Below are 26050 nucleotides of genomic sequence, written 5' to 3'. Positions count from 1 at the left end.
GAATAGTATACGCACCACAAAAGGCAATAAAATCTGCATGGCTTTTATCTCCAAATCTATTTCCCTTGTCCACAAAAAAAATTGCAAAGGGCCAAATTACCATAAATGCCCTTCTTTTATTCCGTTTGCTTTCCATTTTTTTTTTTTCATATATTTTCTCCCAATATGCAATTTTTTTTAATCATACAAATTACAATTACTAAATCATTAAATTAGGTGAATTTTTCACATTTTTAAAGTTTAAAGAAAGGTAACAAACATTGACAAATTAAATTTTGTCCGGTGAACAATCGAATTCTTTTTCAATGCTACGTCTTTAACTTTAAGGCGTGCTACCTTTTTTATTAGAAACACTTCTTTGTGTTTGTATTTTCGCCTTTCTAGAATTGATCTGTATTAATGAAGTCCATATTTGATAGATATTAAAATTAAAATTTTAATCTAAATTAAAATCAATAATTAATTTTATACGTATATTTTATGAAACACACAATTTTTTAAAACAAATTTCATCAACTTATATAAAAATTTATTAAAATTAAAATTTTAATTTCCATCTAAGAATAACATTTAATTAGAAGGAGAACAACAAACTTGAAGAATGTAATTCATTTACAAAACAAAAAGAAAAAAAAAAACTTTATTTTTTATTGCTTGTTTTATTTTCAGTAAATATATATTATCTAAACATAAGCATATTTGCTTCTTCTTCCCTATTGATGGGCTGAGATCGAGTTTCTCTTCCACTCTGTTATACAGACAGAGCTTCAACCTAAGAGAATCTCTTCCTCTCCCCGTATATTTATTCATCTATACATATAATCGCGTATATAGCACTCTCAGAAAAGAAAGGAAAAACAAGGTAAAAATGGATTTAGCCTCAAAACTTCAATTAATAGACCTACGGTCCAGTTTCCTCGCTGGAACCTCCCCCATCTCCCACTCCTTCCGCGCCACCGTCCGACCCTTCAACCGCCCTATCACCACCACCGCTCCCTCCTCTCTCAAAAATCCCTACCCTACACCTTTCTTGAAAGTCCCACCTCGAATTTCCTGTAAATTACACGCCGTTGCCATTGAGACCTCATCATCCACCACCTCCCTTGAAGAAGAAGAAGACATTGAATCCCTCTTTTCGGATAATAATAATTCGGAATCATCGGAAGCGAATTATAAGCGTTTGAACAACAAGAACTCGACCGGAGCGTCGAGTATTTCTTCTGGGGTTAGATTGGAAAACATTAGCAAAAGCTATAAAGGTGTCACTGTATTGAAAAACGTTAGCTGGGAAGTAAAAAAGGGCGAAAAGGTCGGGTTAGTTGGCGTAAATGGCGCTGGAAAAACGACTCAGCTGAGAATCATATCTGGTTTGGAAGAACCGGATTCAGGCAATGTAATTAAAGCGAAAAATAATATGAAAGTTGCCTTTTTGAGCCAAGAATTTGAGGTTTTGTCGAGCAGAACGGTGAAAGAAGAATTCTTGAGTGCATTTAAAGAGGAAATGGAGGTGGCTGAGAGGCTTGAGAAGGTACAGAATGCAATTGAGAAGTCAGTGGACAATTTGGAGTTGATGGGGAGGCTCTTAGATGAATTTGATTTGTTACAGAGGAGGGCGCAGGCGGTGGACTTGGATGAGGTTGATGTTAAGATCAGTAAGCTGATGCCAGAGCTTGGATTCGCCCCTGAGGATGTGGATAGGCTGGTGGCTTCATTTAGTGGTGGGTGGCAGATGAGGATGTCCCTTGGGAAGATCTTGTTGCAGGTATAAAAATGTTGTTACTACGCAAGTAATTTGAGTTTTTTGTATGATTAAATAGTACGATTGTCTGTGTTAATTGTATATACTGACTTGGTCGTAATTGTCTCTCCTAAAGAGATTCATAGTACAATGCAGCTCACTGAAAAATTCATTGATAGGATATGATATAGAAGTGAGTGTAATTTATAAGACAACTAATTGCTGATTCTGTAATTTGCATCTTAATGAATATTCATAATTTTTTTGTTTGATGTAATTTACTTGCGAAGAATATTGGTTGCTAGTCAATTCTGCTGGAACATTTGCTATATGGCGATTCTTGGTTAGTGAATCATTTTTGCTTACACTAGGCACGGTTATGTGACTTAAGCAATTTTGAGCTAGAGTTAATATCGAGTTTCAATTGATGATCAAAATGTAATGCAGTTTATATGATTGGCTGACATTATATGTGATGATTTCCAGGATCCTGATTTGTTACTTTTGGATGAGCCCACAAATCACCTTGATCTTGATACAATCGAATGGCTTGAGGGTTATCTGAGTAAGCAAGATGTACCAATGGTCATCATATCTCATGACAGGGCATTCCTTGACCAGCTGTGTACAAAAATTGTGGAAACTGATATGGGTGTTTCCAGGACATACGAGGGAAATTACTCTGAATATGTTATTGCAAAGGCAACGTGGGTAGAATCTCAGTTTGCAGCATGGGAAAAGCAACAGAAGGAAATTGAACAGACTAAAGATTTAATAAGTAGGTTGAGTGCTGGAGCAAATTCTGGCCGTGCATCTACTGCTGAAAAGGTACACGTAGATCAAATTAATTAAGTGATCTAATTATGAAACTTGTCATGAGTAGTTAATCTGCAACCGGGATAGTTCTTCATATTTAGGTTCTATGATGACTGAGCACACTATATATTATTGTTATCTATATACATAATGGGGATTACTACAGTGCACCGTACTTATCATTTATGCTGTCTTTCCTTTTTTCTTTGGAAATCTTGGGAGCAACAGAAGCTGGAAAAACTGCAAGATGATGAACAAGTGGAGAAACCCTTTATTAGGAAGCAAATGAAGATCAGGTTCCCTGAGCGTGGAAGAAGTGGCCAATCTGTTGTGGCAATAAAGAATCTGGAATTTGGCTTTGAGGACAAGGTAACTAACATGTTCAACCAATTGGCGGGAAAATCATAGGAGCAAGATTTTGTTTGTCCTGGATATTTTGATTTAAAATTATCAAAAACAATTCCAATTTGATATTGGTATTAGGATAATTGCCTTAAGTACCCAACAAATTTTGGTTTTAGGATGCTGAGATATAGATTCTGTATCTATGCAGAATTTGTTGAGAAGCTTCAATAAATGGTTTGGGCCAAATAATTTGCAAGGAAAAAGTCGAGATTTTTCACACGCTATAAAACTAATCTCATATTACTTTTACATTAACCAACCAATTATTTGCAAAGCAATGAAGCATTGTCAGAACACTACAAAGAAAAGTTAGCGATGGCATTTCTACAGTATTCTTATGATTATGTATTTTTTTTCCAGGTTTTATTCAAAAATGCAAATTTGGCAATTCAAAAGGGGGAGAAAATAGCAATTCTTGGCCCGAATGGATGTGGGAAAAGTACATTGCTTAAACTGATTATGGGCTTAGAGAAGCCTAGCAGGGGTGAAGTTTTGCTTGGGGAGCACAATGTATTGCCAAATTATTTTGAACAGAATCAGGTTTGTTATACTTGTTACCGGTTTCCTGCGGTCCTTGCATAATTTCGTGTCTGGTTCTCAATGGTAGTTGGAATATCTAAATACGTGAATCTTCCATTGGTCTCGTCTATCTTAATTCACCATTTCAAACCTCAAACTGAAGGTTTTTCTTTTTAAAATTGAAACTTTTCTGTTTTATTTTTTTAGGCTGAGGCACTTGATTTAAATAAAACAGTGCTTGAAACTGTTGCGGAAGTTGCCGAGGACTGGAGAGTGGATGATATTAAGGGGCTCCTAGGCCGTTGTAATTTCAAGGCCGATATGCTCGACAGAAAAGTTTCCTTCCTAAGTGGTGGTGAGAAGGTAAATGCTGATGGAATGTGATACTTATTTCTCTCTCTCTCTCTCTCTCTCTCTCTCTCTCTCTCTCTCTCTAGCTTTTGGTTAGTAGATTTATTTTATTTCATTTTGTGTGTGTTTTTTGCTTCCAAAGTCCTCAACCAGACAACCCTATTGATTTTCTTTCTCACTTTATAGTTTCCTTTTTATTTTAGTTAAATGTTCCATACTGTATAAATCTGAAATTAAGATCCAATGTATGAATTATTTTATAGATATTCCTATATATTTGTGATAAGCATAGAATTGTATTATACAATTTTGGGAATGATGATTTTACTACATATGAAGCTTTTGGTTACTATTGTTGATTCGCATGAAGAAAACCGTCTTGTAATTCACAAAATCTCCCATTGATGAAATCTGTTTTACATCTTCTATCTTGCAATAACTTAGTTTGATTGATTCTGGAATTAGTTATTATTGGAAAATTATTTTTAATTTCCATTGGTTCAGGCTCGACTTGCATTTTGCAAGTTCATGGTCAAACCTTCAACTTTGCTGGTTTTGGACGAGCCAACCAATCATTTGGATATACCTTCAAAAGAGATGCTTGAGGTTCGGGATTCTTCCGTTCTTTCCTTGCTCTTCAATTGTTTCCCTTGTATCATATTAGTTTACCTTGTTATTCTCCCTTTGTTCTGTTTCTCACATTAGGAGGCAATAAATGAGTACAAGGGCACTGTTATTACAGTCTCTCACGACCGATACTTCATAAAGCAAATTGTTAACCGGGTATTGGAAGTGAAAGATGGAACCCTACAGGACTATGCTGGAGATTACAATGTAAGTCTAAATTCTCCGGTCGAAAATACCACTTTTGCAAGTTTTCCCTGTGTGCCATCACATATTTATTTTCGACTCATATCACTTGCAACTTATTAGTAATTTTCAGGATGAACTATTTTCGTTACTTCTTATATTCATAAGAATGAAAACGTGAGAGGAAGTATAAATAATTGGTATAGAAAAAAGGGAAGTATATGGACATAAATTCGTTTTACATTTCTCGTGTAGGCTATAAGAGAGAGTTGTTTTTCGCTTTTATTTTTGATCAGAAGCTCGTATACATGAATATTCAATCTATTTGTGCATCCTGATAATGTGAAAATTTTGAGCATCGCAGTATTATTTAGAGAAGAACCTTGAAGCCAGAGAGAGGGAACTTGAAAGAGAGGCAGAGCTCGAGGAGAAGTCTCCTAAGTCAAAAGCTAAATCCAAGATGTCCAAGGTAAATTGCCCTGACGCTCATTTTTGCTAATAGTGCATGTTTTCAACACGGTACTGGACATGATTGAACAGTATTATCAATCAATTAAATGTGAAAAATGAAAAAAGAGATTAAAATCTTGTTTATAGTGCTGTCAAGTCCTGTCCAATAATACTTTACCAACTATGCTGGTAAGTTTTAGACTCTTTAACACTCATTGCTCCTGAGGCAACATAAAATTAAACATTGTTGATTATCCTTTATATTTATCGCGCGAAAAAAAATGTAACTAAATATATTTTGTATCCTTTACTAGGCGGAGAAAGAAGCTCGGAAGAAACAAAAAATGCAGGCGTTTCAAGCAGCAAAACAGAAGTCGAAAGGGCTGAAGAATGCTAAAAGATGGAAGTGAATGGTGATGACATTTTATGAAGCTATCTGCTGGTTTTTCTTTGTAAAAATCCCAGAAAATGTGGCTCTTTATGCGTAGTGGTGTCAAAACAGGTCGGGCTCATGAGCCCTTAATTTATTTGGGCTACCTTTTTCATTGTATGATGTATATAACATGAATAGAAATAGTTTACCTGGTTAAGAAATCCTTGAACTTACAGAGCAGTTCATTTTATGCTCTGGAAGGGGGATATTAGTGAATACAATTTGGCAAAATATCATGTGATTATATTTTAAAATGAAAAATTCCTGAATTACTCAAGCTATTTAGTGTATTTGAATGTTTTATATTAGCTGAAAGAGGGAAATATTGTTTCAAACATTCTTGACGAGAGAGAATTCTAATATTCGGTCATTGATATGCTATTATTTTTTGTTCTAATAATGATTAACTTCCACAGTTTTTTGGTTTAGTGCATGTATGCAAGTGAAACTGGTTGTGTTGTTGTTGTTGTTTTTTTTTTTTTTTTAAATACTGCCGACTGACCTTTTACCTTTCCAGAGTCGAATCCTAAGCCGAGTTTAAAGACATTGGAGGAAATAATTTTAGCTCAAATATTGTTAAAGATTCGACAAAAATTTAAATTATATATCCATATAACTATAAAAGGCAAACAGAAACCTGCTCCTATGTGTACAACATGTAATTGATAACACAGTTTCAGCAATACTACTCATATTGAATGACAACAGCCTCCTCTGCTACAACCCAGTCTCTAAGCGATTTTTCTTGATTCGAGTGCGAGCAGCTCTAATAAGAAAAGACACAAGTTATTAGCTTGAATTGGATGGTATATACACAACAAGCCAGATAGACAAAAACATTATCAGTGACAATGATATGAGAGTTAACATTAATGACATGTATGAATAGCACTAGATAGTATTAAGCAAGAAAAAGAAGATTGAATTTTGTTCTACTCAATCTTGTCCAACAATGTGTAACAAGCATGCATTAGGACATAAGAGTTGGGTTAAACAAGCCAATTATCTCTCTCACCCCATCAAATTGGGGAAGACAACTTGTCAACTTCAAACTAGTAACACATATGCATATACCATAATTTCTGTTCGTCAATTCTACTACTGTTATCTTCTTTTTCCCTTTTCTTGTCTTCTATACATAATAATGCAAAATTCACTATGTATATTACAGATAGATCTACTAATGACTGTTACTTCCTCCCTTGCCTAGGAAGCCTTTGAATGGACTGAACAATATTGTCTCACCCCTACCCAAAAATAAAAATAAAGAATAAAGAAAAAGAAAGAAAAGACAAGTTGAATGCCCCCTCTTTTATTTGGGGGAGTAAAACTGGGTTAAAATTCAGTATCACAGTGTTGTGAACTTGTTAAGAGAGGCACGAGTTTTGAAGTAATCTTGGAAGATGATTTGTGAGGGAAAAAAAAAAAAAAAGAATATACTAGAGGGGTAATTACTAATTAATATATACAACCTGAATAACAGTGACCACTCACCTTGGAACAAGTATAGATAATCAAAGTCATCCAGTCAAATTTCTCTATAAATATTCTCCGTTGATCATCAGCAGCTTCCTGTAAGAAATATATTACTGGTGGCATCAGTTGCATTTCATAGTTCCTCGACCCACCACAGAGTCTGCATGTCCCAGGATCTCCAACCTCTCCAGAAGCCAGTAATGGCTTTCCACCATATGAATATCTAAGGCAGGAGCGAAGTTGAAAGGATAAGCAAACCACCAAAGATTATGGCATAGACTCGGGAATGATATCAGAGCTAGGTTATTTGAAGTGAGGACATTATCAACTATTTGACAACTAGGGGCAGATAAGTTTAAAAATGCACAATGAAAGAACTACCAGTGCATGTTTGCCAAAGCTTAAATTATATTTTGAGCTGGTCGAACATACTTTTTATCTACACATTTTCATAAGATCCACAATTATTACCCACTTATTATCCCCATATTCCGTATGACCCACAACTTATAATCACTCCCAAGCATGCTTAAATTAATGGATAGATAGTTGAAAGAACTTTTAGATCATTCAAAGTCAATTGACACCATGTTTAACATGTGGAGTTTTCTCTTTTCTTTTCTTTGTTTGGTTGAATGCAGACATTCACAAAACATTTGTGATTGACAACAATCTCACGACATTCTTAAAATTATCTGAAATTATCTTAAAAAGAAAAACTACGAGCTAGAATTTGAAATCAAATCGCACGGGATAAGCATGCCATGAGTGTTATTACAAAGTTAACATTATGGAGACACTTACCTGAAACATTGCTTTGGGTATGCATCTATTCGTTTTTTGAACTTAAGGTAAGTCCTATCAGCATTCAATGCTTTATCATATTCATAACTCTCTTGTTCCCATGGTTCCCCATCTGATTCATCATCACGATTTTCTTCATTCTCTTTGGTACAGAGCAATGTCAACTTTGAAAATTCAGGAATAATGTCTTTTGAGAATTTCTCTTTCTGGGTATGTATATAAAAGCAAGGTACCACTGCAAACAAGGGAAAAAAATTGTGAAATGAAATTTCCAAATTCTTAAACATAGAAACAAAACATTGCAGAAATACATACAGATGCAAAAGACAATGTAAACACCTATACCTTTTCTTTATTACGGGTTCTAGGCAATGTTTTTAAGCACTATGTTCATTAACTGAGGCTACTAAAAAATCTATTCTACCAAATTCTCTCCAACTCATTAACTAAATAACTAGGTTTATCTCATGGTAATATACTTTAAAAACACAATTATATAACAGAAAAATAAAATGTAACAGTAAAGATAACAACCCTCAACCTTCATACTCATTATAACAGAGCCATTACTCATCTAACTTTACGTTCTGCATTTCAACATTCATGACAGATCCATTTCATTATGAACCTCGATGCCAAAAACAACCAGAATTAGAGAATGCATCAAATACAAAAACATCGAACACAGGCAGATCAATACACATACTTGCCATTGTCAAAGATGGTGTGAAACAACATCGTGTCAAGGCTGTTTCTCAATAAACACATGAATCTTACCTGGTATTTTATCATCAATGGAGCTAGCTAGTACGTTTGTAGGTAGACGCTTCCCACTAGATGCAGCATCATAATTTTGTTTTCTGGAAACAGAAGTAGCACCTGCAGCTTCAGAAAGTGCCCTGCCCAACTCCTCCAGATCTATGTCACCATCACCATCCTCTCCTCCAGATTCAAATGACCACAAATCCTCCCGCCAATCATTATTTGAAACTGAAGGAGGAGATATAGGAACCATTTTATCAGAGGGGGATGCCAATTCCACACTGCCAGAAGGCTGCTGAACTCGAAGAACTCTCCAGCTGCATAAGTTAAGAGGATCAGTGAGAATAAATAAGCACAATTGCAAAAATGATTTAGAGAAAATAACTACAGTATTTGTCTAAACGGATCTCAGACAGAAATTTGAAAAGGACCTTACAGGAGTGCTCCTACACTCTGGCTTCATGCAACCAAAAACATAGATCACTCGCTCTTCTATTTCCAAAGATTTACTTGAAATAGGAGCATAAACCTGGAGCAACACCCGTGAAAGAGGAAATAATGATGTCAAAAAAGGAGTAGGGAGGCATATCACATTTCAATGAAAAAATTATCAACGACAACAAAGAGCTGCAGCATGGTTCAGAATTTTAACCTGGACAATGAGACAAAGATTGCTACCACATGCATCGCACTCAAGCAGATTAGGCTTCTCAATATCAACAGGAAAAGGCCAGTCCTGTTCAATAGGAAGGTGAACTCAGGAGTGAGATAAAACATGTACTAATAACATGAATAAGATACTTGAGAGATGCACTCCTTACAGGAAGTCCACCAATTTTTGTTGTATAATGATCAGCTGCTTCATAATTATTATCAGCCCAAGGTCCCGGCATGCCCAAAATGACTTCACCCATCTTATTTTCTGACTGAACAAGAAGTTTGACACAAAAAGACGAAAGGTGACATTTGCGTCCATATTTAAGAACCATAGTTTTTTTTGGGTTTGTAACTGAATATAGGAAAATTCTCAATAAGTTTGGGTATATTGGATTCAAATGAGTGCAAAGGAATTTAGCATGTATAGATGAAACTCAAGCAGTTGACACGAGCTATTAGCTATACGTTTGAGATTACATGCAATGTCATAGCTTGCATAATAGATACTGAGGCACAAAAGCAATTCCATTACTAAACATCTCATTCGGAAATATCCAAATAAACATTCTCTAAAATAAGTAGCACGCCAATGCCATCCTCACACTGAAACTAAAAAACATATATGTGCGGGCAGTGGCGGAGCCACCTGGGGCCTAGTGGAGGCAGTAGTTTTGGCCCTAGGTATTTCACCTATTACACTTAAGAGGCAGCCAGTTTTCAAGGCAAGGAGAAAACCATAAACAACAGCATCAAAAATTCAAGAGATATTGTCGAAAAATCACTGTCGTTAGAGGAAGATTAACATCAAGCAATAACAAATTTAGAAAAATAAACAAATTATAAGGTGTTGAGTTGAAATTAAATCGATCACCACAGTCAGATGAAGGGCGATTTCAACATATAAAGCCCTTTTACACTAATAAAATCCGGTAATACCTTCCCAAGTATGGTGACGAAGAAGTAGAGTAGAAATCACAGCAGCAAAAGATAAATTGTTCCCAAATTTTTGTGTAATACCGCGGAAGAAAACTTCATCCGCTTGCCCCTCTTGCAATAAGCATGAGTTGTAATCGGACATAGACGCCTTTCAATTGGGCTTTAAAATAAATAAATAAAATAATAAAATAAAATTGCCAGAATGGAATGTATCATAGAATGGGCTCCTATCGAACTCTAATCTCGATCAAGTGATTACTAGACCAATCCAATATCTAATTTTTACTTTTCACAAATTGGGTGGTTAAGAAAAAATGTTAAATCACATATTTATAGCTTGTTTGGGAGTGATTTTTTGCCTCAAAAAATTAAAACCGTTATTTCACAATTTCAGCCGTCATATTTGACTTCTTCTTTTACAAGTGAACCCCACTTTTCTCCTAACGGTTAAAAAATCAATTCTCAAAATCACTCTCAAATAGACTTTTAGTAATTTAATTAATGTGACAGTTTAAGAATTTCGTTCTTTTTTTTTTCGTTTTTGATGTTATTCTCAAAATTTTTGATAATTTAGACATTTTTTTTTATCGCAATATAAAGGGAGAATAAATTTGTTTACTTTGTACTAAAAGATGGTCATTGTCTTCATTGTCTTTCCAATTACATAGTTCGAGGGTCCGCAAATCCATGATCATAACTCTACAATATGAGAGGGATGCAACTTATATGAGCCATGATTGCATATTACTAAACAATGGTAGTATTGCGCTTCTTCTTTTATCGATTATTGTCAATGATATGACCTAATAAATTGAGGCGTTTCTTTTCGATAAGAAAATCTATTAAACTTATAATTTTGTGGTATATTCATGATTTTTTTTAGAATTTAAGTTAATTTCTTACCTAGCCCCCGTTTGAGCCCCATTATTTGTAAATTATAATGAGATGAATAGTATTTTTTTGAAAAATTAGTGGTTGAAAAGTTTTTGATTTACGTGTAATATTATTTTATTGAAAATTGTGTGGTTAAAAGTAGGAGAAAGAAAAAATTAATTTAATGTAATGAGAAATAATGGGGCTCAAACGGAGGCTATACTGTGAATTTCTGTAGCACGTCTAAAAGGATTGGTAAATAATTAATTTTTCATCTCAACATTGGCACTGTTCCTTCGATAAGCGGTGTGTAGACGAGAGTAATAATTCTTTTTCCTAAAATGTATTTACTTTCATTTGAAATAAACCTATTGTTCTATTGTTGACGCACATTTTTTTGATCAACTATTTTTGTTATGATTTTAATTTGATATTGTCTTAATAGAATATGATTTTTACTTTTTAGTTTCTTACTTATAATGAGATTGTTATGAATTCCAAAGTTGTATAAAAGTCTTCCTTTAAAGTGTGTTTGATCGGAAAATGTCATTTTTCTACTCAAATTATTACTTTTAGGATGTTTGATTGACAAATTTTTTCAATGAAAAATATTTTTCAATTTTTGGTAATGTGATCATATTTTTTTCAAAAACAATGAAAACAATTTTTTTAGGGAGAGGTGATTTTTATTTTCTAAGTAATTCACTTTTTCTTTCTCTCTCTCTCATCTATCCATCAATAAGAAATGGAAAAGTATAATATTTTTTATATTGAAAATTAAATCAATCAAATACAATTAATAATTTTCATATGAATAACTTCTAGAAATTATTTTATTTTCATGCAACTTTCATGTTCACAATCAAACGTATCCTCAATGTTTTATATGTTTAAATCTGTGAGATAGTTATTAACTATTTTGAGATGAGACATAATCCTTTGAAATCTCATCTAGTACATATTAAGCCCTTATTTGAGCCCCATTTTGGGGGGCGGGGATTCTGGATTAGTGTTTTTTGGAAAACGTGTGCTTAAAAAATGAGAAAATATTTTCGATTTATTTGTAAAATTATTTTATTGGAAAATGTGTGGTCTAAAATGAGTTTTGAAAAAAAAAATGATTTTTTGATAAAATGGGGCTCTAACATGGAATAAGTGATTTTTCTTAGCGTGGAGGCTATTTGGATGTAATTGAATTTTGGAGCTTGCAAGAGATTCTACATAATATATCCATCATATATTTTTTTCTTTCTTCTTTTTCTTTTGCGAACGGGATGAGGAAGAGAGAATGTTTAGGAAGACTTAACACTAGGATTTTTTACAATGTTGTACACACTACATTCAAACCAAAGTAGAAGACAATTGACAATTTTTTTTTCTTTAATTCTTTCTCCATTGACAAAAAATAACCAAGAAAAAAAAAGGGAAACATAGCGTAGGAAAAGCAAACATGCATAAACATGACCCCTTAGGACAATCTCTTTGCTAATCCTAGCCTTTAATCCATGCCTCATGTATAGGATGACAGAACAATTGGGGGGCTATTTCATACCCTTCGACCACCTCGGCTTGAAAATTATGGATTATAGTTGTGGCAACAGTCTTCAACTCTGTGAAAGCCACTTCTTTCCTAGGACAAGCATTGAATGCCAAGAACATGTACGAGGGCTTGTGCTTGATCGTCTGGCGCTCGGAAATCCACATGATGGCAATCCTTTCCCCCTGGAAAAGGCCAGTCCTGTTCAATAGGAAGGTGAACTCAGGAGTGAGATAAAACATGTACTAATAACATGAATAAGATACTTGAGAGATGCACTCCTTACAGGAAGTCCACCAATTTTTGTTGTATAATGATCAGCTGCTTCATAATTATTATCAGCCCAAGGTCCCGGCATGCCCAAAATGACTTCACCCATCTTATTTTCTGACTGAACAAGAAGTTTGACACAAAAAGACGAAAGGTGACATTTGCGTCCATATTTAAGAACCATAGTTTTTTTTGGGTTTGTAACTGAATATAGGAAAATTCTCAATAAGTTTGGGTATATTGGATTCAAATGAGTGCAAAGGAATTTAGCATGTATAGATGAAACTCAAGCAGTTGACACGAGCTATTAGCTATACGTTTGAGATTACATGCAATGTCATAGCTTGCATAATAGATACTGAGGCACAAAAGCAATTCCATTACTAAACATCTCATTCGGAAATATCCAAATAAACATTCTCTAAAATAAGTAGCACGCCAATGCCATCCTCACACTGAAACTAAAAAACATATATGTGCGGGCAGTGGCGGAGCCACCTGGGGCCTAGTGGAGGCAGTAGTTTTGGCCCTAGGTATTTCACCTATTACACTTAAGAGGCAGCCAGTTTTCAAGGCAAGGAGAAAACCATAAACAACAGCATCAAAAATTCAAGAGATATTGTCGAAAAATCACTGTCGTTAGAGGAAGATTAACATCAAGCAATAACAAATTTAGAAAAATAAACAAATTATAAGGTGTTGAGTTGAAATTAAATCGATCACCACAGTCAGATGAAGGGCGATTTCAACATATAAAGCCCTTTTACACTAATAAAATCCGGTAATACCTTCCCAAGTATGGTGACGAAGAAGTAGAGTAGAAATCACAGCAGCAAAAGATAAATTGTTCCCAAATTTTTGTGTAATACCGCGGAAGAAAACTTCATCCGCTTGCCCCTCTTGCAATAAGCATGAGTTGTAATCGGACATAGACGCCTTTCAATTGGGCTTTAAAATAAATAAATAAAATAATAAAATAAAATTGCCAGAATGGAATGTATCATAGAATGGGCTCCTATCGAACTCTAATCTCGATCAAGTGATTACTAGACCAATCCAATATCTAATTTTTACTTTTCACAAATTGGGTGGTTAAGAAAAAATGTTAAATCACATATTTATAGCTTGTTTGGGAGTGATTTTTTGCCTCAAAAAATTAAAACCGTTATTTCACAATTTCAGCCGTCATATTTGACTTCTTCTTTTACAAGTGAACCCCACTTTTCTCCTAACGGTTAAAAAATCAATTCTCAAAATCACTCTCAAATAGACTTTTAGTAATTTAATTAATATGACAGTTTAAGAATTTCGTTCTTTTTTTTTTTTCGTTTTTGATGTTATTCTCAAAATTTTTGATAATTTAGACATTTTTTTTTATCGCAATATAAAGGGAGAATAAATTTGTTTACTTTGTACTAAAAGATGGTCATTGTCTTTCCAATTACATAGTTCGAGGGTCCGCAAATCCATGATCATAACTCTACAATATGAGAGGGATGCAACTTATATGAGCCATGATTGCATATTACTAAACAATGGTAGTATTGAGCTTCTTCTTTTATCGATTATTGTCAATGATATGACCTAATAAATTGAGGCGTTTCTCTTCGATAAGAAAATCTATTAAACTTATAATTTTGTGGTATATTCATGATTTTTTTAAGAATTTAAGTTAATTTCTTACCTAATTATACTGTGAATTTCTGTAGCACGTCTAAAAGGATTGGTAAATAATTAATTTTTCATCTCAACATTGGCACTGTTCCTTCGATAAGTGGTGTGTAGACGAGAGTAATAATTCTTTTTCCTAGAAAGTATTTACTTTCATTTGAAATAAACCTATTATTCTTTTGTTGATGCACTTTTTTTTTATCAAATATTTTTGTTATGATTTTAATTTGATATTGTCTTATTAGAATATGATTTTTGCTTTTTAGTTTCTTACTTATAATGAGATTGTTATGAATTCCACGTTGTATAAAAGTCTTCCTTTAAAGTGTGTTTGATTGGAAGATGTCATTTTTTTACTCAAATTCTGGCTTTTGGGATGTTTGATTGATAATTTTTTTTATGAAAAATGTTTTCCAACTTTCGGGGACGTGAATTTTCTTCAAAAACAAGAAAACATTTTTTTAGGGAAGTGGTTTTTATTTTCCAATTAATTCACTTTTTCTTGCTCTCTTTCATCCATCTTATTTCTCTCATCTATCCACTAATAAAAAATGAACAAGTATAATATTTTTTAGATTAAAAAACTAAATCAATCAAACACAATTAATAATTTTCATACAAATAACTTCTAGAATTTTTTTTTCCATGGAAATTTCACGCTCGCAATCAAACGTACCCTCAGTGTTGTATATGTTTAAATCTATGAGATACTTATTAACTATTTTGAGATGAGACATAATCCTTTGAAATCTCATCTAGTACATATTAAGCCCTTGTTTGAGCCCCATTTTGGGGGGAGGGCGGGGGGGGATTCTGGATTAGTGTTTTTTGGAAAACGTGTGCTTAAAAAATGAGAAAATATTTTCGATTTATTTGTAAAATTATTTTATTGGAAAATGTGTGGTCTAAAATGAGTTTTGAAAAAAAAAATGATTTTTTGATAAAATGGGGCTCAAACATGGAATAAGTGATTTTTCTTAGCATGGAGGCTATTTGGATGTAATTGAATTTTTTTTTTTTTTCGTTTTTGATGTTATTCTCAAAATTTTTGATAATTTAGACATTTTTTTTTATCGCAATATAAAGGGAGAATAAATTTGTTTACTTTGTACTAAAAGATGGTCATTGTCTTTCCAATTACATAGTTCGAGGGTCCGCAAATCCATGATCATAACTCTACAATATGAGAGGGATGCAACTTATATGAGCCATGATTGCATATTACTAAACAATGGTAGTATTGAGCTTCTTCTTTTATCGATTATTGTCAATGATATGACCTAATAAATTGAGGCGTTTCTCTTCGATAAGAAAATCTATTAAACTTATAATTTTGTGGTATATTCATGATTTTTTTAAGAATTTAAGTTAATTTCTTACCTAATTATACTGTGAATTTCTGTAGCACGTCTAAAAGGATTGGTAAATAATTAATTTTTCATCTCAACATTGGCACTGTTCCTTCGATAAGCGGTGTGTAGACGAGAGTAATAATTCTTTTTCCTAAAATGTATTTACTTTCATTTGAAATAAACCTATTGTTCTATTGTTGACGCACATTTTTTTGATCAACTATTTTTGTTATGATTTTAATTTGATATTGTCTTATTAGAATATGATTTTTGCTTTTTAGTTTCTTACTTATAATGAGATTGTTATGAATTCCACGTTGTATAAAAGTCTTCCTTTAAAGTGTGTTTGATTGGAAGATGTCATTTTTTTACTCAAATTCTGGCTTTTGGGATGTTTGATTGATAATTTTTTTTATGAAAAATGTTTTCCAACTTTCGGGGACGTGAATTTTCTTCAAAAACAAGAAAACATTTTTTTAGGGAAGTGGTTTTTATTTTCCAATTAATTCACTTTTTCTTGCTCTCTTTCATCCATCTTATTTCTCTCATCTATCCACTAATAAAAAATGAACAAGTATAATATTTTTTAGATTAAAAAACTAAATCAATCAAACACAATTAATAATTTTCATACAAATAACTTCTAGAATTTTTTTTTCCATGGAAATTTCACGCTCGCAATCAAACGTACCCTCAGTGTTGTATATGTTTAAATCTATGAGATACTTATTAACTATTTTGAGATGAGACATAATCCTTTGAAATCTCATCTAGTACATATTAAGCCCTTATTTGAGCCCCATTTTGGGGGGCGGGGATTCTGGATTAGTGTTTTTTGGAAAACGTGTGCTTAAAAAATGAGAAAATATTTTCGATTTATTTGTAAAATTATTTTATTGGAAAATGTGTGGTCTAAAATGAGTTTTGAAAAAAAAAATGATTTTTTGATAAAATGGGGCTCAAACATGGAATAAGTGATTTTTCTTAGCATGGAGGCTATTTGGATGTAATTGAATTTTGGAGCGTGCAAGAGATTCTACTTAATATATCCATCATATATTTTTTTCTTTCTTCTTTTTCTTTTGCTAACGGGATGAGGAAGAGAGAATGTTTAGGAAGACTTAACACTAGGATTTTTTACAATGTTGTACACACTACATTCAAACCAAAGTAGAAGACAATTGACAATTTTTTTTTCTTTAATTCTTTCTCCATTGACAAAAAATAACCAAGAAAAAAAAGGGAAACATAGCGTAGGAAAAGCAAACATGCATAAACATGACCCCTTAGGACAATCTCTTTGCTAATCCTAGCCTTTAATCCATGCCTCATGTATAGGATGACAGAACAATTGGGGGGCTATTTCATACCCTTCGACCACCTCGGCTTGAAAATTATGGATTATAGTTGTGGCAACAGTCTTCAACTCTGTGAAAGCCACTTCTTTCCTAGGACAAGCATTGAATGCCAAGAACATGTACGAGGGCTTGTGCTTGATCGTCTGGCGCTCGGAAATCCACATGATGGCAATCCTTTCCCCCTAATTGCCTCCATTCTCCCCATTGCTTACAAAGAGAACATTACCTTTATATTTGGATGAACAAAACGGCCACTTGGAAGGATGTCTGCCGGTAGAGGATCCTTGTGCTGAAATGGAACTGTTGGATTCAACCATAAGGATTCACACATTGCTGCATGAATGTAAACCAGCTTGCCAAGTTCTTGAACGAGAAAAATTCTTCATTTTGCGACTTCTCCTGTCGGTATAGCTTATCTGAGATCGTCTTTGATCTTTATACCAACGCCTAGACGGGTTGAGAGGAGCCAAAAAGAACCATGTCGTATTTTCTCTTATATAAAGAGTATTAGGGCGAGCTTCAAAACCATGTAATATAGTAGAAAGAAAATAAAGAGATGTGAGAACAGAACACATTGTATTTCTTCTCCTATATAGTACAATTCGACGACGACACCTAGTGCAATAGCTCTTACATTGATGATGAAACATGTTAAGTCGCATGTTATTCTTAATTCCATTTTCTTTATTTCATGTTATTAGTTACTCATAATAATAAAGATTATTCGTTTAATCCATAATATTTAATTCCGTGTATCCAGTCGTTGAATGCAAAGGCAAAAAATTGTGTAGTGCAAACTTAAAAATATACTTTTTCGGAGAGCAAGTACTTTCCAACTCTATTTCTAAAAACAATTTTAACTAATGTTCAAGAAATAAGATGTGTTCAAGAAACTTTCTACTCTGAGAAACTTAATAGTAACTTTTGACCATGAAGTTTTCTCTCCTTTGATGTAGTATATATTCTCTCTTTTGATGTAGTAAAAATTAAAGCATACTACACAATACACACAACTAAGAAATTAGGCTGCCCTCCGGGGCATAGTCCAGTGATGCAAAGGACAGGAGTGAGGTTATCTCTCATCTTACTGACAGCCGCAGTGTACGGGTTTGATTTCTGAGACATGAAATTGGACTCTTTGTAGGCGCAGTATACAGACAGCTCTTGTTCCTTAGCCTGCTGGGACACATCCTGCGATTTACCTCCCTCACAAAGCTCTAGGAGCGGGACGATGAGGACCCTCAAAATTGGGATTCAACCTTTAAGAAATTAGGCTAGTTCCAGTGATGTAGTATACATTCTCTCTTTTGATAAAGAAATCTGGATTATTTTCACATACGATGACCAAAAGGCGAGATTAATTGCCTTGCTGCCTTGATTTAAGCAGTGAAAAAGAGACTACACAGATCACTTCAAATCATTCTGAACTAAGTAAATCAAGTTCAAAACACGCAGAAATTTCCCTAATTGCTTGACACAGAAAATATTAATCCGCTAAAATATGGCGAGGATTCCATAATTCAATATAGCGTACAAAGAGAAACCACATTTCTGACATAAAAATAGACTACGAAGAACGAGAAGCAGAGAGTTTAAGACATTCACTTTGACATCTACGAAGGCAGACATCGTTCCAGTTGGGGACTTGATGTTGATTGACACAGACCGTACGAGCACAGGCATCAGAACAAGCATCAAGTTCAGAAACACCACATACTGTAACACATGTATCCGGGATTGGATCCTTTGAGAATGCGCCGACTTTCTTCAACATTCTCTTCGACGTGCAAACTCTCTCACACACAAATATATCATCGGCACTCTTTTCCCTGCCCCGAGCACTTTTGATTCTTTGCTCCTCCGAGCGCTTCCTCTTCAGTCGGAAAGCTTGACCAGCAATAACAGCAGGAATAGCAGCCCCGAGCAGGGACCACCATACCTCAACCATTAATGCTACAGTTACAAAAAATTTATTCTTCTCCTAGCGTACTGCTTAATTAAAAAGAAACTAAAGATATGAGCAGCTCAGAATACTAAGAACATGTGAAGTTAACATAACATTATGTAGATTTCCATGGCACATTTTCATCTTGACATATTTCAATAGATCATACTGATTTAACAAACAAACAGGATTGTGTCATGAACAAAAGCACAATAGTGGATTTCCAAAAAAAGGACATATGTACTAATCAAATAGGAATCTCATATTATAACATCCAATTGCATGTACGAATAATGAAATTCCGAAATATCACAAATCCATTGCTCTTGGGACGCATAACACAAAAGGAAGACCTATGTTCATTTTCCCCCCTTTTATATATACTTCTACACTTCTACCATCATCAACCAGCTCCGGTAGCTCCAATTCTAATCTTGATTGCATACTCTTAAAAATGCAGCCACTAAAATATAATGATCCAGCAAAACTTAGTGCATCAACCAAATTTTAGAACCACGCACAAAATCCATTACACAAAATGGAAGAAAAAGAACACTCACTTGAAATTGAACAAAACAAAAATGAAACTGAATGACTTGGAATTCAGAGTAAGGGGAATCAATTACCCAAAGCCAGCAACTAGATATAGTGATTTAGACTTAGGGCTGACCAGCTAAGTGTAAATCAACATGCAGCGAAGTGGAAGCAAAACCACAAGATAGAGTGGGCTTAAATTGAAGAGGCCAGCAAGAATTTGTAAACGGATACTTTCACAAATAGACGAAAAAACAAATTATTTCAAAATATATTATTGAACTTTTTTATTACAAAAATACTGATTACACTTCTCTTTACACCTTTTATAACACTTGTACCAAATTATATTACGCCACTGCTGCTGCCAACATCATTGACGCCATTACACAAAGTGTAACACAATAACATGCAATGTTACAGTGACGCCATAGATGCCATCACCACGACCAATTCCCTGAACCACCATATATACAACACCTACCACCATCGAGCAACAAATACCACCACTGCCGGCAGCCACCTCCACCAGCACCAAAATTACATCCATCGTCATCGCCCAACACCACCATGTTGGCCCATCCCAAACTACAACACCATCTGCAACTGACACTGCCGATCACAACACACACATCTATCTGTGCTTCCACACCACTGAAACGCAACCCAACCCAACCCAACCCAAATCCTCCACCTTACCACCACTGCCACCACTGTGAAACACCAAAACCATTTACTTTTTTGCAAGCTGATTTTTGCACCATTTTAAATTTATTTTGACCATATTCTTTGACGGGTTGCTATGATAAATTTTAGGGCTAATCTAATATTGTTGACTTATGATCAACTGAAGTCAATTCATCTACGGTGGAATCTAAAATAAAACAAACAAATCAATATATAATAATTTATCAAGAATATTAAGGTTCAAATGACTTTGCAAGTAATACAAATACATTTTATACAACCGATACTTTAAAAGTAGATAAAAATATATTACTACAAGTTCTTTTCCATTACGAGTTTCAAATGATGAAAAATTTGAGAACTAGTTTCTGGACGTTCTGCTGTTTGAATAAGAAATTCTTATTTATAAATTTAAGTCAATTCAGCAATAACACAAATATAATCTCAGGAACAAATTGTACTAACAGATGGGGAAAAAAAATTCACACACATACACAAATACACTGAAACAAGCAAAAAAATGATTTCTAACATTCAACGCGTAAACTAGCAAAATCCCTAAGAAAAAAAATGCATACAAGAATTTGGATGCAATACAACGCAAACAAGTAAATTGAAGTAAAAAGATACTGTAATTTGTAAAGAGTTACTGAAATTGCAAGAAAAAAAATTGACCTGTCCTCAAATGCTGGGGCAGACAGCAGTGCAACTGAGAAGGGAAGAGCGGGGAGAAATAAGATAGTGAGATTTGGGTACAGTAGAGCGGAGTCCGTCACTTTAATCAGGGAAATAGCAGATTTGGGTTTAATTTGGGGTCCGGATCATTTACATTTTTATTGGGCCGTTGGGTTGAGGTGGGCTAAACGTAAATTTTAAGAATGGAAAATTAACTAGAAAGTTACATTTAAAGACTAATTTTCAAAAATAAGGATAATTAATTTTCATTTCACAAATCAGGTGTTAATTAGATTTAATAATTATAATTAATGAAAATTTAATTATACCAACGTACCACCGCCCCTCCACCCATTTCCTTCCCAAATCCAAGCCCAAGTACTTTCATTTTCCCACCTCTCACTCTCTCTCTCTCTCCAATCACCCACCCAACCATCTCCTTTTTCGGCATAGTGAAGCCCATTTCATCCCCATTTCGTTCCCAAATCCAAGCCCCAAATATTTTTATTTTCTCACCTCTTTCTTCGCCCTATCCCCTCTCTCACTCTTTCTCTACCACCACCCACCCAACCATCTCCCTTTTCGGCACGGTGAAGAAGAATTTTGGAAATCTTTATTATGAAATATTCAGTAATCAATTGGTTGGTGTTTTTTGAAGGTGTTGGTGGAAGTTATGGTAGTGATGATTGTTGTTGTGGATTTAAGTTAAAGATGTTAGTAGTGTTGGTTATTATTTTTTCCGAACAGATTTGCTGTGATGGTTGGAGATCTGGTTTTTTCTATTCGAGATCTGGTTGTGACTGTTTGTGAACTATTTTGTGTTGATTGTGACCGGATGTGACTTGAGATTTATCTGATCATAGACAGTCACATTGAATACAAATTTGGTCACAGACCTCGTATCAATTTATCCTAGATCTTGTATCAATTTTTAACCTACACGTTCTATTTCTCTCCCCAAAAATTAGTTCGGCACTCTCTTACCTAAAAATCAGATCTACGACTTCTTCCCTACCCACCCTCTAGATTCCAACCACCTATCACTTCTCTCACCGGAGTTTCACGAGAGAAGTGTGGTGGTGCTGGTTGGTGTTTTTTGAAGGGTTGGTGAAAGTTATGGTAGTGATGATTATTGTAGATTTGAGGTGAATGAAGTATTTATGGTCATCAATTTGAGTTAAAGATGTTAGTAGTACTTGTGGTTATTATTTTTTCGAACAGATTTGTTATAGTGGTTGGAGATCTGGTTTTTCTGTTCAAGATTTGGTTGTGACTATTTGTGATCAATTTTGTATTGATTGTAACCGGTTGTGACTTGAGATTGATCTGGTCACAGACAATCACATTGAATACAAATTTGGTCACAATTAGTCACACCAAAGACAAAGTTGGTTGCAGTGATTCTCAGATAACATAAGTCGGTGAATTGGTCACATATAATGTAGGTATGGTCACAGATAACACGATTGTAAATCTGATAACTACAATGCACCACTACGACCATCACAAATTTTGGAGATTTTTCTATCATCGGAGCCAGAACAATTGGTGGAATAGTTGCCGGAGCAGTTTGTCGGAGCAGTCACCGGGCGTTCGCCGCAATAGTTTTTCGGAACAGTTGCCGGACCAATCGTCGGAGCTGCTACCTGAGAGGTCTCCAGAGTGAATGCCGGAGCTGATAGTTATCTCCGGTGGAGAGATGAAGGGAAGGTGGCGCAGTGGGGTGAATGAGGTGGCATGGAGTGGAAATAATTAATGTATATTATATTATAGTTTAATATTTAATAAGTATATTTACTATCTGCTTTTTGAAATATTTCAATGAGTTTGTTATTTATGAAATGTGTTTTTATAATGTTGTAGTTATGTAATCTTCCCTTTTAAGAATTCACAAATACACTAAAATGGTTTACTAATTTCAAACTTTTAAATATATTTTTATTCTCAAAATATTTATCATTTTATTTTATTTTGTACAAAATCTTTTCATAACACATTCTGTTAATACTTGTAATATTATGTTAGTCACACTTCACAACATGTTTCTATGGCATACGCCACTTGTGACACTTAGGTATTACACATAATTTTCGCTTATTTTTATTGTCGTCGTGGCCTTCTACATCATCACTACTTGTAACATTCAGCGTTACTCACCAATGCCTGTGGACGCCATTATCGCCATTGGACACTATCCCAAAATGTGATTATTTGAGGCAATGCATAGCCTTTTGTTGCAGTACAATTACAATTTTGAAACGAATGGCATCTTCTACGATGTGTTTCTATTACAAGCCTTGCCTTGGTCAAATCACAGCTGGACAGTATGTTTGATTGATACAAAAACCCTACATCAACGTCTTTAGTTTAGACAACTTTTTTAGCCTATGTTCAAGCTATGGATGACATAATCGAGCTTGACCAATGGGTCGTTAAGATGAGCTAAATGTCAAGCATCCAATGGACCTTGGCTCATCTTTATTGACTATAAATACTCACACCTAGTGACATTCAAGGGTAATCTTAAATCTAGAGTTGAGTACAAAGTCTCGTTAGAAGATTAGTAATTCTCTCTTCAACCAAACATTTGCATTTCCGTTCATTTGTCTCTCTCGCACCCAAATATTCTTCCACCGTCCGATTTGAACGTCACAGTGCTAGTGACCATCGTATCTCGTAGGAGATACGATCACGTATAGTCTACCGTCGATGTCCAAATGTGCAGATAACATACACGTAGAAGAGAAAGAAGTTGAAATCCATTGACAGCTAGATTTCATTGAATTTTAAGGTTAACGTATATTAACATTTCTAAGTCACCCCTAGAAAATGTTATGGTAACAATTCCTCATGAAATATATTAAAATTTATCCATTTCAAAGTGGACAACATAGAAGACACGAAATAAGTGTACGAGAAAGAGGTCAAACATTATGATCATCATATAAATAATGCATTGTATGGTATGATGAGAAGGTGTAGATTGCTAGTTCTTGAAAAGTTTTGCCACGATGAATAGATTGAAACCATCACTCTGTGTTTTGTATAAACAAATATACCATAGAATTGGGGTATGGATTTACCTTTAAGTAAAATTTTGGTTTCCAATATATTTCAACAACCTTATTGATTATTGTTCTGTTATTAACAGCAGAGGTCACTGATCCAATAATTGATTTTTATCAAGTGATTATTTGTACTAGTTTAAAAAGTTGAGTCAAAGTTCAAAATTAATTTTAGCCCCCGTTTGACCCCCATTACCTAAAAATAAAAATGGGGGGAATAGTATTGTTTAGAAAAATGAGTGGTTGAAAAAAAAGGAAAAGTTTTCGATTTACGTATAATATTATTTTATGGAAGATTGTGTGGTTAAAAATAGGAGAGAAAAAAATGAAAAGTAATATAATTTAATAAAATGGGGATCAAACAAGGGCTTAATAACAAATTTCATGGGATGCACAACTTTACCAATTTTTTAACGACACATTTCATCAAGTTTTATCAAATCTGCTAAAATTTTTTATTATAAGTGTTCACAAACAACCCTTGTTCTTTTAAAGCACAATAAGTGAGTTTAAAAACATAAATTATTTTTCTCAAAACTTATTAATATAACTAAATTTTGAAGCTTGGCCATACAAATTTACAAAGGTCTGATGCCTTGATTCCAATTATATATAATAGAAAGTTAGAAACTGCGTACCAAAAGACCTCTCAATGAAGTGAAGGTTCCAATTACCACAATCAAATAGAAAAAAACCGGAGAAACGCGAGGTTAAAAACAAATTGACGCACAAAATGCACCAGCCGGGAATCGAACCCGGGTCTGTACCGTGGCAGGGTACTATTCTACCACTAGACCACTGGTGCTAGATAGCAGAGTGTCTCCAATGAGTATTATTTTTTTAATATTTGATCTCATAAACTTATTATACTTCAATTTGAATCAAATTTCACGGGGTTAACAAACTTTTCGATCACATATTTTATTAATTTTTAAAAAAATATGCTAAAATTTTGTCAAACAACCCCTTAAAGCATAAGAACGATTGATTTCATGACTTACAAATAATTAAATTCAAAATTTCCCCTTGTGGATCTATTTTCAAAAATCATGTATATTTAGCCCAAGTTTGAGTCCCATTTTTAGGCCGAAATGCATTTTTGAAATAGTATTTTTGTTGGAGAATGTATATTTAAAAAATGAGAAAAAATTTTAAGTTTTCATGTAAAAGTATTTTATAGAAGAATGTGTAGTTGAAAATAAGTTTTATAAAAATTGAATTTTTGAAAAAAAAAAAAGAAAAAGAAAAAAAAAGAAACCATGCATGGGTTTAGTCGTTAGAACGTTTATAAACTGAGGCCCATTTTTCTAAATTGTTAATGATTTCATTTAAGATTAGACAGATAAATCCACACGCATCCTTTAAATCTTGAGAGCTCAAAATAATGAGAAAATTAAAGCCATAAAGCATATGGGCTTTACGAAATTAAACCTGCTATATGTACACAGGGGTAAATCGTGGCTCCCTATTGTGAAGGGGTCTATACATCAGAGTGTCAACCTCGATATATAAATAGATTTAGAAAATATCTCATAAAAAGAGTTTAAGTATCACACATTTCAAAATTAAGAAAATAAGTTTCAAACTTCAAAAATTAGATTTTTATTAAAATTTATTTATGATTTAATTAATTAATTATTTTAATAATTAAATATATTTAAGTCACAGATCTATACAATTTAATCACAAATTAACAATTTAATTAGTCACTTATTATTTTTTGGTTACAAATAAAAAATTTTATGTCACAAATTATTTTACGATCACAATTCAAAAATTTTGTATATCACAGTTTGTTCATTGATCATAAATCAAAAAATTTATTACTCACGAATTAATTTTTAAATACACTTATCAATTTATTGGTCACAACTTATTTCTCAATCACAAATCAAAAATTTTATAGGTCACAAATTATTTTCCAAT

The 26050-nt window shown here is 33.8% G+C and overlaps 3 protein-coding genes and 1 non-coding gene across 6 annotated transcripts; 1 reads left to right on the top strand and 3 right to left on the bottom strand.

Annotated features, from left to right (window-relative positions):
• Positions 1–703: 703 nt before the first annotated feature.
• On the top strand, positions 704–5800 carry LOC111408670 (ABC transporter F family member 5). The gene is made up of 9 exons (XM_023038405.1): positions 704–1762; positions 2225–2566; positions 2783–2923; positions 3320–3499; positions 3686–3841; positions 4334–4435; positions 4535–4663; positions 5004–5108; positions 5404–5800. The coding sequence occupies exons 1-9, from the start codon at positions 869–871 to the stop codon at positions 5497–5499; spliced, it is 2145 nt and encodes a 714-aa protein (XP_022894173.1). The 5' UTR covers positions 704–868; the 3' UTR covers positions 5500–5800.
• A 272-nt stretch (positions 5801–6072) lies between these two features.
• LOC111408672 (programmed cell death protein 2-like) lies at positions 6073–13780 on the bottom strand. 2 transcript variants are annotated; one of them, XM_023038407.1, is made up of 8 exons: positions 13626–13780; positions 12854–12958; positions 9217–9300; positions 8996–9093; positions 8580–8881; positions 7803–8037; positions 7017–7221; positions 6073–6288 (listed from the first exon to the last, which is right to left on the bottom strand). In XM_023038407.1, the coding sequence occupies exons 2-8, from the start codon at positions 12944–12946 to the stop codon at positions 6208–6210; spliced, it is 1098 nt and encodes a 365-aa protein (XP_022894175.1). In that variant the 5' UTR covers positions 12947–12958; positions 13626–13780; the 3' UTR covers positions 6073–6207. The 2 variants fall into 2 exon arrangements, with proteins under 2 accessions (XP_022894175.1, XP_022894174.1); XM_023038406.1 differs by lacking the exons at positions 12854–12958; positions 13626–13780 and adding exons at positions 9386–9490; positions 10158–10311.
• A 4843-nt stretch (positions 13781–18623) lies between these two features.
• LOC111408669 (uncharacterized protein At5g64816) lies at positions 18624–21169 on the bottom strand. Of its 2 annotated transcripts, none has more exons than XM_023038403.1 (2): positions 21060–21169; positions 18624–19207 (listed from the first exon to the last, which is right to left on the bottom strand). In XM_023038403.1, the coding sequence occupies exon 2, from the start codon at positions 19164–19166 to the stop codon at positions 18786–18788; it is 381 nt and encodes a 126-aa protein (XP_022894171.1). In that variant the 5' UTR covers positions 19167–19207; positions 21060–21169; the 3' UTR covers positions 18624–18785. The 2 variants fall into 2 exon arrangements, with proteins under 2 accessions (XP_022894171.1, XP_022894172.1); XM_023038404.1 differs by having other exon boundaries at positions 18624–19171; positions 21060–21146.
• A 3689-nt stretch (positions 21170–24858) lies between these two features.
• TRNAG-GCC lies at positions 24859–24929 on the bottom strand. The gene has a single exon. It is a non-coding gene; the product is annotated as a tRNA-Gly (tRNA).
• Positions 24930–26050: the final 1121 nt, after the last annotated feature.

Source organism: Olea europaea, chromosome 14, assembly GCF_002742605.1.
Source record: "Olea europaea var. sylvestris chromosome 14, O_europaea_v1, whole genome shotgun sequence".
Taxonomy (NCBI): Eukaryota; Viridiplantae; Streptophyta; class Magnoliopsida; order Lamiales; family Oleaceae; genus Olea; species Olea europaea.
Note: the sequence above shows the minus strand (reverse complement) of the source record. Positions and strands in the feature narration are given on the sequence as shown.

Excerpts from the sequence above, each read along its gene's own strand:
- LOC111408672 (XM_023038407.1), bottom strand. The coding sequence starts at position 12,946 with ATGGGTGAAGTCATTTTGGGCATGCCGGGACCTTGGGCTGATAATAAT. Across the intron at positions 9,301-12,853 it reads CAAAAATTGGTGGACTTCCT|GACTGGCCTTTTCCTGTTGA; the intron begins GTAAGGAGTGCA and ends CCTATTGAACAG. Across the intron at positions 6,289-7,016 it reads TTATCTATACTTGTTCCAAG|AGCTGCTCGCACTCGAATCA; the intron begins GTGAGTGGTCAC and ends TTTTCTTATTAG.
- LOC111408670 (XM_023038405.1), top strand. The coding sequence starts at position 869 with ATGGATTTAGCCTCAAAACTTCAATTAATAGACCTACGGTCCAGTTTC. Across the intron at positions 1,763-2,224 it reads TTGGGAAGATCTTGTTGCAG|GATCCTGATTTGTTACTTTT; the intron begins GTATAAAAATGT and ends GATGATTTCCAG. Across the intron at positions 3,842-4,333 it reads TCCTAAGTGGTGGTGAGAAG|GCTCGACTTGCATTTTGCAA; the intron begins GTAAATGCTGAT and ends CCATTGGTTCAG.
- LOC111408669 (XM_023038403.1), bottom strand. The coding sequence starts at position 19,166 with ATGGTTGAGGTATGGTGGTCCCTGCTCGGGGCTGCTATTCCTGCTGTT.